Raw genomic sequence first — 17,290 nt, 5'->3', positions numbered from 1 at the left:
TGGCCACAAACAGTCACTATACTGAGTATTAAATAGATGTGTTCCTCATTTAGAAAATGCTGAAACAGTATTGTTTGGAAGGGTACCGTAGGCATGCTCTGTATTGAAAAATATTAATGTTGCTTGAGTCAGATGCTCTTCGGTATCAAGAGAAAAGATTCCATGAAACAAAAGAGAAAACGTCTTCTAACCAAGGCACTCCTTAAGTTAAAATGTCATTATCAGAGTGACATGTCCTAACTGGACTGTTAAAAAAGCCCACGCACAACGGCTCGTGCCTTCTGCAGAGTATAAAGAGTGCCCTGCTTTGGAGAATTTTTCTCTTCTGTTTCATGGATGCTGAAGCAGAATGTTCTGCCAACCAACCAGCGAGCTATGACCTTCTGACTCTACTCCCTGGCTATTTTTTTCGCTAAGGTGACTTTTTGACTGGAGTCCCTGCATTTGTTGCACCTTCTGGGGATAGGGAGGGATAGTAGTCTGGTAGAGGTGGCGGCTCTCACCTGACTGGTTTTGCTGGGTCACTGACGGAGGATTCAAAGCCCAGTGTAGGTTTCTCCTGAACTCCTGCTGGTCCTCAGTGTGGATGAGCCCAAACACACTCTGGTGCATGATGTCCGTCTGAGACAGGAGGGAGAGGCGGCATCCGGCCTGATCATTTCAGGGAGGCTACATAACCCTCCCCCCCCCCCCCCCCCCCGCTAATGCACAGGTCAGAGCAAATCACACACTACTGCCATTATTATTTATCGCAACAGTTTGTGAGAATGCCCTAAATTATAGCAATCTGTAATTATCTGCTCTTTTAACTAATGGTTGCATGTTTTAACTAATGTTATTTCAGAACGAATTCAGAGAGAGAAAAAAACTACCTTTGCCCCTTAATTATTTACTAACATATACTGGTTTGTGATGTTATTAGGAACTACTGTACTGTTTCACCTTTATGTAGTAAAACATAAAGCATAATAGCCTCATTAGCCATTAGCCTCAAATCGCTAAACATGAAACCTTTGATCGAGCTATTTGCAAGGCTTGATCTTTGCTAAATCCTGTGTAGGCCGGCTCTGCTGGCTTCCAGCTTGCCCTCCGCCCCCCCTCCCCCCAGGGAGATAAAGCAGAAAATGGGTGAGAGCGCTAATCGCCTAACTTAGTTTCCCCTCCCACTGACATCATTTCAGTATCAAAAACATGTGCATCAACATAAACGTTCTAATTCATCACAGCGTCAACATTTGGCGCACTGGGAGCCTGGCGAGTTTGAGTCGGTAAATATTATTTCAGAAGATCATGGCTGTCACTGTAAATAAATCGTCGTTTAACCAAAAAATTGGGCTGATGGGGGATTTTCCCCTTCTACACCAATTACACAAATTTATACCAGCACTTTGGGGTGCACTTTCCAAATCCAGAGTGAGCTGCGTGTTGATAAAGGCGTATTTCTGTGTGCACACGTGTGCATGCACGTAGATAACCATTGCGGACTGGAGGAAATGTGCAGGCTTAAGTTTGTGAGGCTGCCTCATTATACCCTAGAACATGGTGCCCAACCTAAGCTATTCTAATGAAACATTCAGCTGTATAAATAGGTTCAAATTTACTGTATAAATGGAAAAAACAACACACTTTTTGAATAAAAACCAATGCCAACCAAAGTCAAAATTATAATGATGTATGTCAAGTCATTATATTTATACTGTAAAACACATAAGTGTTTACCAAAGTGCTGTACAACCCAGTAAATACACACTATACATTAAATCTTACCATAAAATTTATAATAGCAAATCCAGTAATAACATTCACTACACATATAATCCAACAATAAAATCCAATCTAATGACATGTAACACTAACATTCAGAATGCAAAAGCCAATGAATAAAAATAAATAATTTATCTGGATTTAAAAACCGGGATTGATGGAGCTGATGTATTCTGAAATGGAAGACTGCTCCACCGTTAGATTTTAACCGAAACTGTGGGACTGACAGAGGAAAACTGGTAAGAAGTGGACCTATGTAAAGCAAGAGGTACATTTGGTAATAAAGATCAGTCACTGTCTGATACATCTGTAAGTGAATTATAAAACAACTGTATTATAAGCTCACGGCGCAGACCAAAATATATTTCATTAACCTGAGTCTGGAGCCTGTTAGTCGGCATGTTCTGTTCAAGTGCTACTGTAATGGCAAACTACCATATTATTTTCTAGTGTATATGTTTCCCCAACATCGCAGTTTCACACAAAGCGATTGAATGATTGACTTCACCAGGTGATGACATTCAGAAGATGTGACTCCACTCCAACAAGAAACAGGTGTGTAAACACATAATGCAAAAGGCAAATGACACTAAACTAGGGCCTTATTTTTACCAAGCACAGAAGAAGGCTATATGTTTGTAAACAAAGGGAGGAATAAATAATTGTATAGCGAATATCGACACACTGAAGTTGTTACACTGGCTGTGCATCGAAAGATATTTCTCCATATAATACAGCTGAAATCAGCTGATCAGCTCCATGTTGCAGTTGAAGATCTTACCAACAAATGACCAGAAGCAGCAGACCACATATGGGCCGGGGCAGGGGGGCAGGATGAGGGTCTAAATGCGTGAGGCAGCCAGCGATGGCCCCACAGTTTGCTGAGCGTGGGAGTGGCAGCCATTACCTGATGGAATCCCAGGTAATCCTGGATGGTGTGAGAGGTGTAGAATATGATCCCCTCTGACGTGACAACCAGCACAAAGCCATTCAGGGCCTGTAAAAGAAGGAGGGGGGGGGGGGGTCATATGAAGAGAGCGATTCCGGCTGAGCAGCTTCCTTAAGACCTTTCTGCCTCGTTGGCGTTAAATAAAAACGGGGACTTTTCTGTTTTTTTTAAGGGTACCACAAGAGAGTTCCACAGCGCCATCAAACCCACCTAGCTTTCTTCTTTCTGCCTTACTACACCTCAAATAGCACCTGAAATATATAAAAGGGCGACCTTCTGGCATGAGTATCATTAAATAAGACCCTTGATCCTGGCTTTTGTCTTGCTGTCAATGGTGAAGCACAGGGAGGTGGGACATGGCAAAGACTCCCACCGAAATATATCCCCAGCATGAGAAATGTGAGCGATTCCTCAACGTGTTCTTCAAAATTAATGAATTCATCACAATGTAATTCAACACACACACCGACTCTACAAGTTCAGTACCGTTCAGTTTTCAAGTTTTTACTGGCTTCAATCCAATCGTTTCTCTTGTGATATGTATATCATCTAGACAAAATTGGTCTTCTTAAAAATGGGTACACCATAAACTGCTACTAACGGTAACTTCAGTACCTCCGTGAAATTAGATGATTTGATGAATGATTCCCGCTACTCTACACCCAGATTTGTACAAGTTCTTCATGCACGAAAATGTGATTATTCTTAATTATCTAAGAAACACATTTCTTCACGGAAATTGTGTCATTGTTTCAGAGGCCAGAAGTTTAATGTTTGTTTCTGTAAACACTTCACTTGGTTACCAGCTTTACAGAAGTTTCATCAGAAAATGTCTCATAAATCATCTGCATAAATCATTGCAGTTTGTTTTAAGAAAAAAAAAAACATAGCTGGGAAATAAAAGCAATATAAAGGCAATAAAATAAACACAGGACAATATTCACAAGCAGCCTGTGGTGACAGGGTGAGAGAAACTGTCATTAGAAATGTCCAGCAGGCCTGAAAAAGGTTACGGTGATGGGTTGTGCACGCAGATGGTCTGAAAAAGACCCCCCCCCCAGGATAAGAGCAACAGACGAGTGCATTAGATGTCAAAACACAGAAAATCAAGCCTGGTTTTAAGGGGGGAAACAGCAGGGAGGAGTCAGCACTCAGTGCTTAGATACTGGGCAAAAAATGGGCAAAAATTGGCCTGGGGCGAACATGGCGTGTCATTTAGGGCTATGATGTTGGGCCACTGGGACAGGAAGCACCGCGTCCAAACAAACCCACGCGGCGCAGTGACTCACACCTCGCTGCCGTGTCAGGCCGCCCGCGGCCTGGGGGACACACCGCCACTGTCACGCGAGGAGGGCCCGGCCTCCACTCCGGCGTGCCCACTACGAAGGAGAACCTAACCCAATCGATGGCACGCCAAAAGAACCGTACCCCCCCCCAGTACCCAAAAGCCACCAGCACCGATTCAGAGGGCGTCGATTCACAGCAGCCTTCCTGGTGACCTCAGGGAAATCAAAGCCATAAATATATGGTTGGATGGCTCCAGATTTTTCATCTGGACTTTTAATTGTAGCTTCTCAGTGCTTATTGAGTATTGGATTTCAGGATGGTGCAATTAACGTTTATACTACAGAAAACAACTACAAGTATGGTCCTATCCTATTTGCTCATTTACTATGGCCTGCAGTCAATTTTGGTGACTTCTGGGGCACCAGTACCCACCCTCTGGGGCCTCAAACTCCCTGCAATGGGCCAAAAATGACAACCTACATCTCGCTTTGGCCCAGTTCCCACAAACCAGAGGTTATGCTCTATGTCTCAATGTAAATATTTAGGTTCATCTCTGTGTAGAGAGATTTTATTAGTATTTTACAGTAAGTTTTTTCAATGGAATCATTCATCCATCTATCCACCCATCCATTAAATCAATTTGCTCAAATTTAAATTATATATTTTTTTTTCATTCCATTAAAAGCGGTGCAGTAATATATGCTAAAATTTGCTAATGACACTGAACTTTAAAAAAAATCAGAGATAAATCTTGATGGTATATTTATTGAAATACAAAATATTAAGAGGGAATTATGGTGTCGAAAGCAGCATCAGGAGGCATTATGGGGGGGGGGGGGGTACTCAGATTCTGGTTATTTCCTTTAATGTGTGAGTGACCTCTCACAGACCTGAAAGAGGATTTCCAAACATTGCTTGATGTTTTTCTAATACCATCCATTTTGTCTGAGATCTGAAAGATATATTTGCTTTGGGAGATGCACAAGTGCAAATAGATCATTTAAAAAACTGTAAAACGATGACATTGGTCTGTGTCACCTCACTCTAACAAGGAATGACATCATCATGCTGTAAGGGAGCCCCCTCTTTATCTGCCTAGCTTAATGTAAACAAACAAACCAGCACTGTTTCACCGATGCAGTGAAAAAAAAAGGATTTTCCCAAAAACATATGCACTTTTCTGTTCTTTCTTTCCTTTGAATTATTGACGCCCCTCCAACTTATTTATAATGTATGGAAAAGCATCTGAAATGTAACGCAGAAGGACCAGGAGCATAGCCAGAAATAGCCCCTACTTTTTATGCTTCTGTCCCCTTACAAGTCAAAGCTCAGTCACTGTCCCACCCTCTCCTCTTTGTCTGTTTCTCTCAGATCACCAGCCAAGCGAAAGCAGGATGCTTCTTGCCCTGTTTACGGTCTGGATAAGCGCTGCAACAGAACAACAGTGAAGCCATACTTCATAACTCGCCAGGTTATGGATCACAAGAAACATGACATGGTGCTTATTTTATAGTCCCAGGAGAAGCATGGAGTGATGGGGAGATAGCATGGGAGCCGGGGCTGGGGGCTGGGGGCTGGCTCCCCTGTTGTGTTGATGCTTAGCTGTCTCAGATAATCAGCGTTGGAGAAGCCCTCTCAGCCGGGAGCTCAGCTGGCTAACGTTTGTGAGGTGAGTCTTCTTTATCAATCCCCATGCAAAGGCTTGCTATTTGTCTCCAGAAGACCTCAGCCTCCCAGGAAATGGTTATTTGGGTTATGGTGCAGGTTACCTCCACAGAAGCTCCCAATTTCCCGCCGGCAATCATAAGCTGCACCATGAGATATTTCGGTTTATTGGCAAAGTGTCAGTTTTCTAATCGGGGGCGAGGCTCAATTCCAACTCTTTGTTTGCATAAATGTCACCCCCCCCCCCCAAAAAAAAAATAAAATAACAACTTTAAGCAAGGTATGAACTTACACATTCCCATATCCTGCCTATTACCTCTCACATAAACATCACAGAATGACTAATATAGGTTTATTTAGACATTACATCTCCTTGTTTATTTACCAGGTTCCTCAAACTTCCTCTACTTACGCTGAGCCAAGAGTCCTCAGCTTATCAGTCACACTTCCTCTAAACAGCAGACAGGAGAAGAATTTCACTTGGAGGTACTTCAGCTCATCCAAAATAGATCAGGCGGATGACGTACTGGCCTGCAAATTGAATTACGCTTGAAGGAACGTTTAAACCGCAAGAGACCGTGTGGACCTGCTTGTGTAACGAGATCTCCAGAACTTCCTTATTAAGGAGCTCAGGTAAAAGTTCAGAATGAGCAATTATGTTGTTATGGACAGCAAGGACAACATTTGAAAGAACATATGGATAAGAAGTTGACTAACTGCTCTCCTGGATTTCTCACAGGGCTGGTGGTCTGTTCCCCGGCTGCGGGGAAACAGGAGGCCTCATCTCCGGGATTGGCTGTGGTACAGTCTGCTCTTCAATATTCACAACCCGCCATTATAAACTTCCTAGCAAAGCCGGTTTGGCTTTCGTAGCCACTCTATTTTTGATCACGGTTGAAAAATGCTTGTGTTCCCTCTCTGCTGCTCTCACATCCCCTCAACCTCATGCTTTATGTTTTATTTATGTGATGGAAGCAGCCTTCCAGATGGGCCTGAGGTCAATGAGGGGTATGGATATATAGAGAGTGGGCATATGTGTGTTTGTATATGGGTGGGGAAATGTATATGGTGTGAGCCAATGGGCACCTGCGATTCATTTGGACACACCCCCCTAAGGTAAACTTATGCTCTGGCCCACTTCCCAAGTACTAACCTGCAGCAAGAGCTCCCCTTCAGGCATCTGGCTGTCGGCCAATCCCGTGGGCTTTTCGTTGTTGCGTTTACTGACGTTGCCCTTCATTCCATTGGAAGTGTGGTTCTTCAGGGTCACTGAAAAGCAGAAGCAGGGAAGAGAGCTGGCTTTCATGCCTGAATAAGCCGCCGCAGTGGGTGATCGTCATGACATGGTACAGCACACCAAAACATGGCATGACCCAACTTCAAGCAGGGACATCTACTTTATAACTTAAGCAAATCAAAAATGTAGATGACCTATTCATTATCTCGCTGACAATTGCTGCCATCGGCCCAGTGCACCCCGCCCTCTGTCCGCGTGCCGCGGATGCGAGTAACAGACCATCTCGGCAAGCCCCAGGCTTTGCCTTGTTGTTTTTAAGCACTACTGATGCGTTTGCAAACACACATTATGAGCAGGCAGTGAGCCGGTGAGCCAGAGAATACAGACTCGCGGGGAAAGAAAAAAGCTGAAGGGGGGGGGGGAATGGGGCGGGGGAGCATTTCCCCAACCATTAAAGTCACAGGACGCTGACCTGGGGAGTTTTAACCCATTTACCCGCTAGCCTGCTCTTCAAAGTGCACCCAGAGCAAACGAAATTAGCGACAGTCACACCTCGCTTATGTGAACATATCATTACCCAGAAGGCTTTGCTGCGAGCACACGGCAGTAGTAAACATAAAATGGAATGTGCCATATAACAAGACCATGGGGCTACACTTACAACCCATGTACAGATCTGGGAGGGACCTTGCGAAAAAAGGCACGTTTGACATACGAGTTGCGGTGCATCCTCTGCCTTTTTACAGATTTATGGTCTGGCGTCCCTACATGGTTTGTCCATCCTGTGAAATCATGACAGGCTGTATTTTGTGGAAGGAGGGGACCAGCGTTCTCCCTCAGAACCAACTTTCCTGTTTAAAAAGATCTGGTTTAATGGAGAGCCGAGCCAAACCAAACCAAAGCCTGAGTGATGTCTAACACCAACCCCGTCAGGTTTCTCAAACATTTATGCTGCATTCCTCTAGTATAATGATCTTTTTTTATGACTGTAAAGAAAGTTCTGGTAGGAATAATTATATTAGCTATGATATTAAACCCATCCCCAATACACCAACACATAGTGTCACACAGATACCTCAGGATAACCAGCTGTCAGATTAACTCAAGCTCACTTTAATTTCCTGCCAAAAGTGTTTTGTTTTAAACTGGGAGTAATGGGATCTCATGGTGTGATCTCCGAGGAGGCCTGGAGCTCCTTCTGGGCGCTGGTGCTGTGTGGACCGGGCCTGCTTGCCAGAGGTTCTGTCGAAAGGTCAACTAGGCAGCAGAACTCGATATACTGCCCCGTTACTCACAGCTAAAGAGCTAGAGAAAAAAACAGCCATGAGGTGCCCATCAGCGCCAATGTGTCCATCGACATTCATGGCATTAGTTTAGATTAATTTGCTACAGATTCAAGATTCTTCATGTGCCTTTTGCACATGAGTACATAGGAATCCTTATTCACTCCATACAGACAGTAAGATGAAATAGGATTAGACAGCACAAAACCAGACAAAGGCACTCACAATACACCAAAGCAGACAAATGACTAGGAACCACAGAGGTAATAATAATAATAGCAATGTTAGGATTCAGCTTTCCACAGATTCATACTCATTCACTTAGGCACTGTTACATTACAAATAGGGAAAGAAAACACCAACGTCTTTAATCGTTTTGGCCAACTGACTGCTTGATTTTTATTAAATGAAATGAAGCTTTGTACAGGTGTATTGCAATGTGTTCATTTTTGTGTATCCCATCATGCTCTCCTTCCTTAGGCACACACACATTTATACGGCTGAGAGAGAAGCTTGGGGTTTGAGCACAGGGTCCCCCACCCATCCAGCCCCCCTGGAGGCATTTGTGGTTAAAGGCCTTTCTCAGGGCAAACTGGTGACCTTCTGATCACAAACACAGAGGCCCAGCTCGCTGAGCCTCACACACACCCCTCCATCTTTTGCAAGCTGATGTAGTCCGCTGTGAGAATCCGACAGACCAAAATGTGATCGGACAGGAGGCCTGGAGGACTCTCTTCCCTTCAGACGTGAAAGGTCGGGCACGTCTGTCTTGTGCGGGAAGTGGAATAGCGTGTGGCGGCAGGAAGGTCACATAAAGGCGCAACGTCACAGCAACAAACTCCGGGGACCTGGAGGAGATAAGTGCATAGGGACACAGGAGACTTCCTTTCAACAGCACAGAAGAGCCTGGGGCCCTGTCCGTATCTCCACACTCTCTCAAGACCTGCCGTCCATCATCTATTCAGCCACCAGAGAGACACACTCAAGCGATAAAAGGAGGTGCCAGCAGAAGCGTGAGCCTTGGGTGCGCGTGTAAGAGCAAGCCTGCAGCTCCTCACAATGTTAAGTATAGTTCATACAGTTAGTAGAGCACTAGACTCACGATAGTCAGTGTATAGACGATACAGTTAGCAGAGCACTGGACTCACGATGGTCAGTATAGCCGATACAGTTAGCAGAGCACTGGGCTCATGATATTCAGTATAGTCGATACAGTTAGCAGAGTACTAGACTCACGATATTCAGAGTATAGCTGATACAGTTATCAAAGCACTGGACTCCTGATGTTCAGTATATTGGGTACAGTTAGCAGGGCACTGTACTCATGATGTTCAGTACAATTGATATACTTGGGCAGTGAGCCACCCGACCTTCATCCCAGCCCTGGTACCCATGTCAGCTAAGGCCATTACTTTCCGCAAACATATCACAGAGGTCTGAATATCAATATGCATGCAGACCACATATGAAGCCGTCATCAGACCTCTGTGCTCTGTGGTTGTGCCAAAGAGAGTCGACCCCATTGGGGGGGGGTGGGGTGTAGCAGATGCAAACATGCCTAAACAATCACACAACAGACACTTTGATAACCTATTTTATATTTAGATAAAAGCAAGTTGCAGAAGTAGCTGGCTCCGTAATTCATAAAATGCATATATATATAGAATATGAAAGAGCCTAAAGACCATACAATGCTCTGCATTTTTCCATATATGCTCCTAAACATCTGAATGCCAGAGGTCTGCTATGTGTGCATGTTCATTTCAATTTATGCAGCATTTGCCACAAACAAAAGGACAACAATACAATAAAAACGATAGCTGCAGACCACATATTCCAGCTAGGACTTCATTCATTCTTCTGGCGGCTTTGTCACTCTGCTCACAGACGTCCTGACACAATAAATAACTGTCCACACAATATTTCCTTGTTCTGCCTGGAAATGATTAAGCCTCGTTTTGCCGTAAAAAAAAATCTGTGGTGGTGAAAGCCGCAGCAAATAGGAGAAAAAGGACGGATGCGAGACTTACTGTTCCTCGTTCTGAACGTTCAGTTTCTTCAGTTTTTTTTTGGGTGGGGGGGAAGGTTTACGGCCTTTTTACAAGACTCCCACGAGTCCTGACCATCACAACAGAAAAAAGATAGCACCATATGCAGGGACGGATTACGGACCGGGCCAGCGGGGCCGCTGCCCAGGGGCCCTTGGGGTGCAGGGGGCCCGTGGGGCCCCTAGCCCAAAACAATTTGCAACGCTTATCAACAATGTATTTTCGTTTGTCTATTTTAGAGGGCCTACATTCTTTGATCCTCTGCCTACAAGGGCCCCTGACCCTATAGGGCCTCTGATGGAAACATGGAGGGAGGGCGTTTGGCTGCCAAGGGCCCTTGAATTGTGGTGGTTGTGGTGGTGGTGCTGGTGGTGGTCGGGGGGGCCTCGCGAACGTTTTGCCCAGGGGCCCACACAACCCATAATCCGTCCCTGACCATATGGACAACACAACCTAAATGTACGCATAACTCAATTAAAGCCCCTTAATAAGACCCCATTAAGAAGTTTACCTTGACATTCATTCAAGTCTTTGAGGGAGCTTCTTGTTAATTCTAAGATGGCCTAATTCAGCCTAATCTAATTGAAAAAAGTGAGCCCGACTTTGCCAGCTATCTGCAGATTGAATCGGTATGTGTCATAAAAGGGGCAGATAGCAACCGCAATGGTATAAATAAGTGATAAAATACTTTCAGGAATGTGCCAACTTAAGTTGAAATGATAAAGACTTGATAGTGGACAGAGCTGTGAATTGTGCCGACAAAACTGGTTACTGGTCAGCCTGTTCAAGAGCATGATGGGAAATAGTCATGCTGCCAGTAACATTAGTCAAAGGGACTTTGTCAATGTTGCTACTACAATGTTTAAACTGCAATCTATGGAATAGTTTAATAAATAATTTCAGTTTTTTTTTTTATTCTGTTTCATTCTATTTGTAACACACACACCCCCCGAAAAACATTAATGACAGACTCCAAACTGGTCCAAGACAGCTAAGTGCTATTTGTACTACCATGTGAAACTTGATTACTATACATTGATGATCAATGCTGGGTTTAACTCAATGGTATCCAATAGGGGTGTATAAAGGGGCAGGCCAGAAGGGCACTGCCCCCAACTGAAAACTGATTGGCCCTGGGAGTGCCCCCTTTTACTCAATTCAAAACAAATGACTGGCTAATGACATGTTTGGCCACATTTTATGAATTATGGCCCCTCTTATGTCCCCACCCACCTTACAAAAATCCTAGAATCGCCCATGGAAACCAATGATATAACGTGTGTATAGTGTGGCGTTATTCTGGTTGTCTGCCATTGGCATGACAGCACTATAAAATAAGCTTGGCGCATTGAGTCGCCCCATCTTTGGAGATAAATGAGTCACAGAGGAGCAGGAAAAACCCTGAAGATGTGATGCAGTACAAACGTGAGCCGCAGGAGCATGAGGCCCAGCTGCCATTAAATATTAAAACAGTGACCTACTTGTGCCGTGTCACGTAAGGACGACATCACGGGGGCAGATGCGGAGTGACACTCGATGAAATCAGAGTGCCTCAGACTGCAGTCAGTGATGGCTCCAGGGCCGGGCTACCAACCCCCAACAAGCGATTAAAAGATCAAAACATACAGCACTTACCACAGCCCTCTGTACCGTGCTGCACGGAGAGTCCGGAAGACCGGATTGGGGGAAGTTGTGTGCATTACCAATCAGACTCGTCATTGAAAGGTGGACCTGGAGGTGGCCAATATGACTTAAGAGTGGACATTGCTTCACATATTTAAAATCTATGTCACCTTCAATTTACTGGTCATTTATGCATTTAATATTTCGTAACTTGAACCAACTGAGCAAAACCCAGACAACGATGAAGTTTACTTTAAGCACGCCCAGAAATGACCATGTAGCAGCGGGTGTAAATGCCGTCTGATCAGCAATTTATGTTTTAATTATGGGGTCAGGTTGGCCCACATTTTGCAGTGCATTAAGTGTCGCATTAAGCTTTGCTTGCTGCATTTGCAGTTCCCTTTCTTGGGGCTGGAAAGTTTACACTCCAGATATGGAACCCATACCCCATCTCCTGCTCACCACGTCACATCAAGTCAAACATACGGCTGTCAGGGAGTGAACTGGGCATAAGTGCAGTTAGGCTGAGCTTCCAGTAAAGGCCCAGTTACTAGTGTAAGCAACATTGGTGCAGGAGCTAGACAACGTCTTCCAAACAAAGCAAGAACCTAATAATACAGCTACTGAAATCAGCAGAATGTGCAGCATTGAGAGCACTCAGAGAACATGGAGTGGCAAGAGGCTAGTGGAGGTGTTCCTGGAGCAGATGGGTCTTGATGCGTCTCTTGCAGGTGGAGAGGGAGTCTGATGACCGGTTGTGGTTTGGCAGCTCGTTGCATGATCAGGGGAACCACACATGAGAAACATCTGGAGTGACACTTCTGACACGGTGGAGGGTTGGAAGGTGGTTGGCTTCATAGCACTGGGACATTAACCACTATGGAGCAGTGTCTGCTGTTTAGGAATATCTATGGGCCTTTTTATATACGTTTGGGATGGACACACACAACATATGCAGGTGCAGCATAAAAAAAATATCCATCCATCTTCCATCTGCTTATCCAGAGCAGGGTTGGGGCAGGAGGTAAATTATTCCAGGAAGTATAAAGCAATTCAGAAGCATCTAAACTGCATGTCTTTGGACTGTGAGAAGAAACTTGTGTAAGTGAAGAAAAGTCAGGGAACTTGGTGACAGCATGTCGAGTCGCGGACGGATCCGTAACCACAATACTCAACCAATCACCTCTCTGCCCAGAAAAAATGCCAAAGCTAAAGGCAAATGATCCTAAAAATGTAGCTTTGGTTTTAATTTTCATAAATCTAAGAGAGTCACCAGAAATTTACGAAGGTTAATATACATATTGACACTGGACTTTGAGATTTTAACAAGAAGATAACTAAATAAAGAAATTAATCACCTCATTGTGCTATATTTGGAATAACAATAAGGAAATTAAATAAGAGAATAGCTGAGTCATAAGAAAATGATCCAGCACCTTTGTGGTTATTTTGACTAGTGGAGAAATGTGGAGATGCTGGTGGACTCTGGTTTCTATCGGTGCATATCTGTAGCAGAGTGGAAAGAGCTGTCAGGATCCAAATCCATGTCGCTTGTTTTCTGGCGGGACTTAATCTGTGAGAAAAATCCCTACGAGAGACTGATGAGACCTCACTCTGCAAGCTCACCCTGCAAGCTCACCCTGCAAGCTCACTCTGCAAGCTGACTCTGTAAGCTGACTCTGTAAGCTCACCCTGCCTACCCTTGGGTGGCCGGGATGATTCGCCAGAACACAGAAACAAAGTGATTACAGATATAGCAAATATAGGCAAAAGTGAAAATACCCGTTGAAACAGGCAAAACTATTTAATAATTAAACTAATCAAAAAATAATAAAATGCCATATTGTGCTATTGGTGCACGCAGTTATCACATTGAACCTTGAAGTTTTAAAATTCACTATTGCTGCTACAAGGAGGATTTTTGAGAGTACAGAGCACACCCTGTGACCAACAACTTGTTACTAATGTTAATTTGGGCAACCAGTAACTTATTACTTATTGTTATGATAAAATTGCATAATGGAATAAGTCACCAAAATATAGACTGTATTGCGGTGAACAAAGGATCTTATTAATAACAATATAATTGTGATTTCTTCTAGCAGTATTCTTACTAATAATGTTGGACAGATAGTCTTTTCTAGGCAACATTATAATAAAGCTCATCATATTATAAAATACAATTAAAAAATAACACATAATTATATCCACAGAAGTTAAACTGCTCCTTCATAATTTACAGCTCACACAGTTTACAGAGAAGATAAATTACTACTGGGGAACAAAAGCAGGCATCTTGAAAATATAATTTAAATGCTGCTGAATGCTTTAAATGCTACTGAGTGTTCCTATAAAATTAGTGGGGGAAATGCATAAGTGCTCGTTAGAAGGGAGTGTCTCTGGAAAATGGCAGAAATGCAGTCAGAGGCAAAACTGTTCTACTGCTGGCAAAGCCATCCTGCCAACTGAAAGAGAAAGGGCCCAGCCTCATTTCCGATTGGCTAATGGGGCTGTGGCTCATTTCCGATTGGCTGGTGGAGCCGGGCTCATTTCCGATTGGCCATTGAGTCAAGCTTGCCATGTGGTTCCTGCCTTAGCTTGAACCTGCTGACCAAATTCCCTCTCGGCAAGTGGAAGTCTTTTCAGCGTCCTCCCGGGATTACTCTAATCTCATTCTAAATTTATACAGTCTGGAAAGTGTAAGTCTGGTTGCAAAAAAACAACAACAGCACAACTGCCATTCTGTTATTACCTGTTATTACCACTTAGAAAGTTCAGTTGAGTCCAGGCTGCTTTTGGCTTCACGGAAACCATCTGGTTATCATCCAAAAGTGAGCACCTCAGATGACGTACCCCTGCAAACCCAGGTTATAATCAATATTCATGAAGATAAAGTTTAAAGAGTAATGAAAGGCTTACTCTGGTAAAATGAGGTTGATCCTTGTGGCAGAACTGTAAACAGTCTTACTGTCGAGACATTTTCTTTGCCTTTCTGGAATTGATGACTTAATTAATCCGTGGTGGGTAGCAGCACAGTGTGACTCTCACACATGGCACCATAACAGTCTCTAACAGACCAACCGTGGGGCCTGAAGTAGCCGGCGATGGGGATCAGATTCTTTCCCTGGTGTTCTGTCTATGGTCACTCTGGGGAGGGTGTGTGCTTTAGGCCCACCCCCACAAAAAATATATATATATATTACTGGGCTCTTGGATATATGGCTGAGCCTTTGCTTAGACCCCATGCTCTTCTCACACCTGTGTGTGTCTGAAAGGAGAGCATGATGGGATATGTGAAAAGAAGCATTCCAATGTACTTGTGCAAATGGCAAATAAAGCATCATTGCCTCATCACGATTAACTGAGTCCAGTTTCAAAGACACTCTATTGCGAGCAGTTGAATCAGCTCATATTTGCTGAGCAAACAGGCCATAGCCACGTTTCATCATTCCTGACACCTCGACAATGACACTGGTGAACTTCTTTCATTGGTCTCGGTTTTTTATTGATGTCAGACACGTACTGTACAATGCAAGTTGTTTCGTAACAGCCTGTGAATGGTAGTGCTGTTACTAGCAGCCCTTGTTGCAGAGTGGTTGGAGACCACCTTCCACTGGAAACCATCTATCCTACCCAACATGTCTTAGGCTATTCACAAAGGTGCAGGAATATACAAGCTTAACTTCACCCATGGCTTCCAAAGCACCTTCTCTGTAATGCAGCCTGGAGATAGTTCTTGATGGTAAACTCCCCTGAGGGAAGTGTCCTCTGTGTCACAGTTGGGGTCTCAGGTAACAGTAACGGCCTCATTTAAAAGCCCTGAACAAATATGACAGCTCATCGTCCTGGAACTAGTGCCTCTGAAAACCCCAGGATAGGGAGACACAACACGCTAACCTTTAAATGGTGTGCTTCACATCAACACAAGCACTAAGGGAGCGATAGAGTGAACTAGAGGCAGATGTGTAGCATCCCAGCTGAGAGAGAAGCCTGTCGTGGCACTGATATATCGATGTTCCCTTCTGATCTGACGGCCATGTTATTGCACAGCAAATTATTAGGGACAAACATCAATATAAAGTTGATTAAAACAAATCTGTTTGCAGTCAGCGCCATAGTTACACACAGTTACTCTAAACGGCTTCTTGTTTTAATATCTTAGGACACACATATGTTACTAATATACTGATATTAATACTAATAGAGTAATGTTTATAAATTGATACACCAAATGGATTTCATTTAATTTCACGTGTACAAGTTATTTACGGTACGACACGAACAGCAGTGACATACTTATCTTCTGTGAACAACCTGCAATGTATTACTGTTCTAATGTAATGATTATTGTTTCTAGAACCATAAATGCCCAAAGTGAGTAGCACGAGCCTTTCAAAATGCCCGTTTACTTTTTGACACAAGACCTAAAATTTACAAGACACCAAAATGTTTGCTAGATTCCTCACCACACTTTGCCATCCACCTCGGCGATGGAGTGGACCACCAGAAAATGTTCATGAGAGCAAGAGGGTCTGTAATTCCTCTTTGTTGAACTCTAGAGGAAACAGCATCATTCCTTAAAGGTGACACATAAATTATTAATCAGCCCCAAATCGCTGTTATGGAAACCTATGATAAACTGCACTAATCTTGGCCAAGTCAAATTTAGCAGTTTAATGTTAATCTGCAATAAAGCACTGGGGGTCTTGCTTGTCCATCAATAATGGGATAAAAAAACTGACCTGAAAACGATCCCAGATGTGGCGTGACTTTCGAAAATTGAGCAGGATTTAACACCCTCGATGGACTGACATCACTATTCCGGCTATTCGTGGAAATGGAGAAAACTGTGACTCGCTGTTAATTTGATGTAAGTATCATTGGCTAAAGGCATGTCTCCTCTCTTGGAGTTGGAATGCACATATTTAGCCATGAATTGGTGTCATTAGAAGGTCGCCTGTTTCAGCCCTGGCCTTGGCAGAATAGCCACACCGCTGTTGTGCCCTTAATCCCCCCCCCCCCCCCCCCAAATGCTCCAGGGGTGCTGGATAAAATGGCAGGACCCTGTGCTTGGACCTTATTCTTCACACTCATCTGGATACAGTATATATGTATTTATATAGAGCAAGATGGGATATGTGAAAAGACACATTCCACTGTGCAAATGGCAAATCATTTAATCTGTGATGGGATGAGTGGGTTAGATAACTGAAAGGAAAAGTAGTTAAAGACACCTTCTTAATCACAAAGGGGTGGTGTGTAGCCTGGAGGGTTAGGATGTCATGCCTGCGATCGGAGGGTCACCGGTTCAAATCCTGTGGTCAGAAGAGTAATGACACTGTTGGCTCACTGTGCATGATTCTTAACTCACAATTGTTTCAAGGTACCAACTGACCCTGCTTTTGCAAAAAATATATATTGTTTTGGATAAAAG

General features: G+C 43.7%; 1 protein-coding gene across 1 annotated transcript in view; it reads right to left on the bottom strand.

Annotated features, from left to right (window-relative positions):
- Positions 1 to 17,290, bottom strand: part of ahr1b (aryl hydrocarbon receptor 1b) — a 59,274-nt gene that overhangs the window by 15,839 nt on the left and 26,145 nt on the right. The window contains exons 3-5 of the mRNA XM_023814780.2: positions 6,819 to 6,934; positions 2,672 to 2,761; positions 504 to 621 (exon numbers count right to left, since the gene is read on the bottom strand). Coding sequence (XP_023670548.1) covers positions 504 to 621; positions 2,672 to 2,761; positions 6,819 to 6,934 — 324 coding nt within the window. The remainder of the gene's footprint in view (positions 1 to 503; positions 622 to 2,671; positions 2,762 to 6,818; positions 6,935 to 17,290) is intronic.

This window comes from Paramormyrops kingsleyae, chromosome 16, assembly GCF_048594095.1.
Source record: "Paramormyrops kingsleyae isolate MSU_618 chromosome 16, PKINGS_0.4, whole genome shotgun sequence".
NCBI classification, from domain to species: domain Eukaryota; kingdom Metazoa; phylum Chordata; class Actinopteri; order Osteoglossiformes; family Mormyridae; genus Paramormyrops; species Paramormyrops kingsleyae.
The sequence above is the reverse complement of the archived record's forward strand: the minus strand, read 5'-3'. Positions and strand labels throughout refer to the sequence as shown.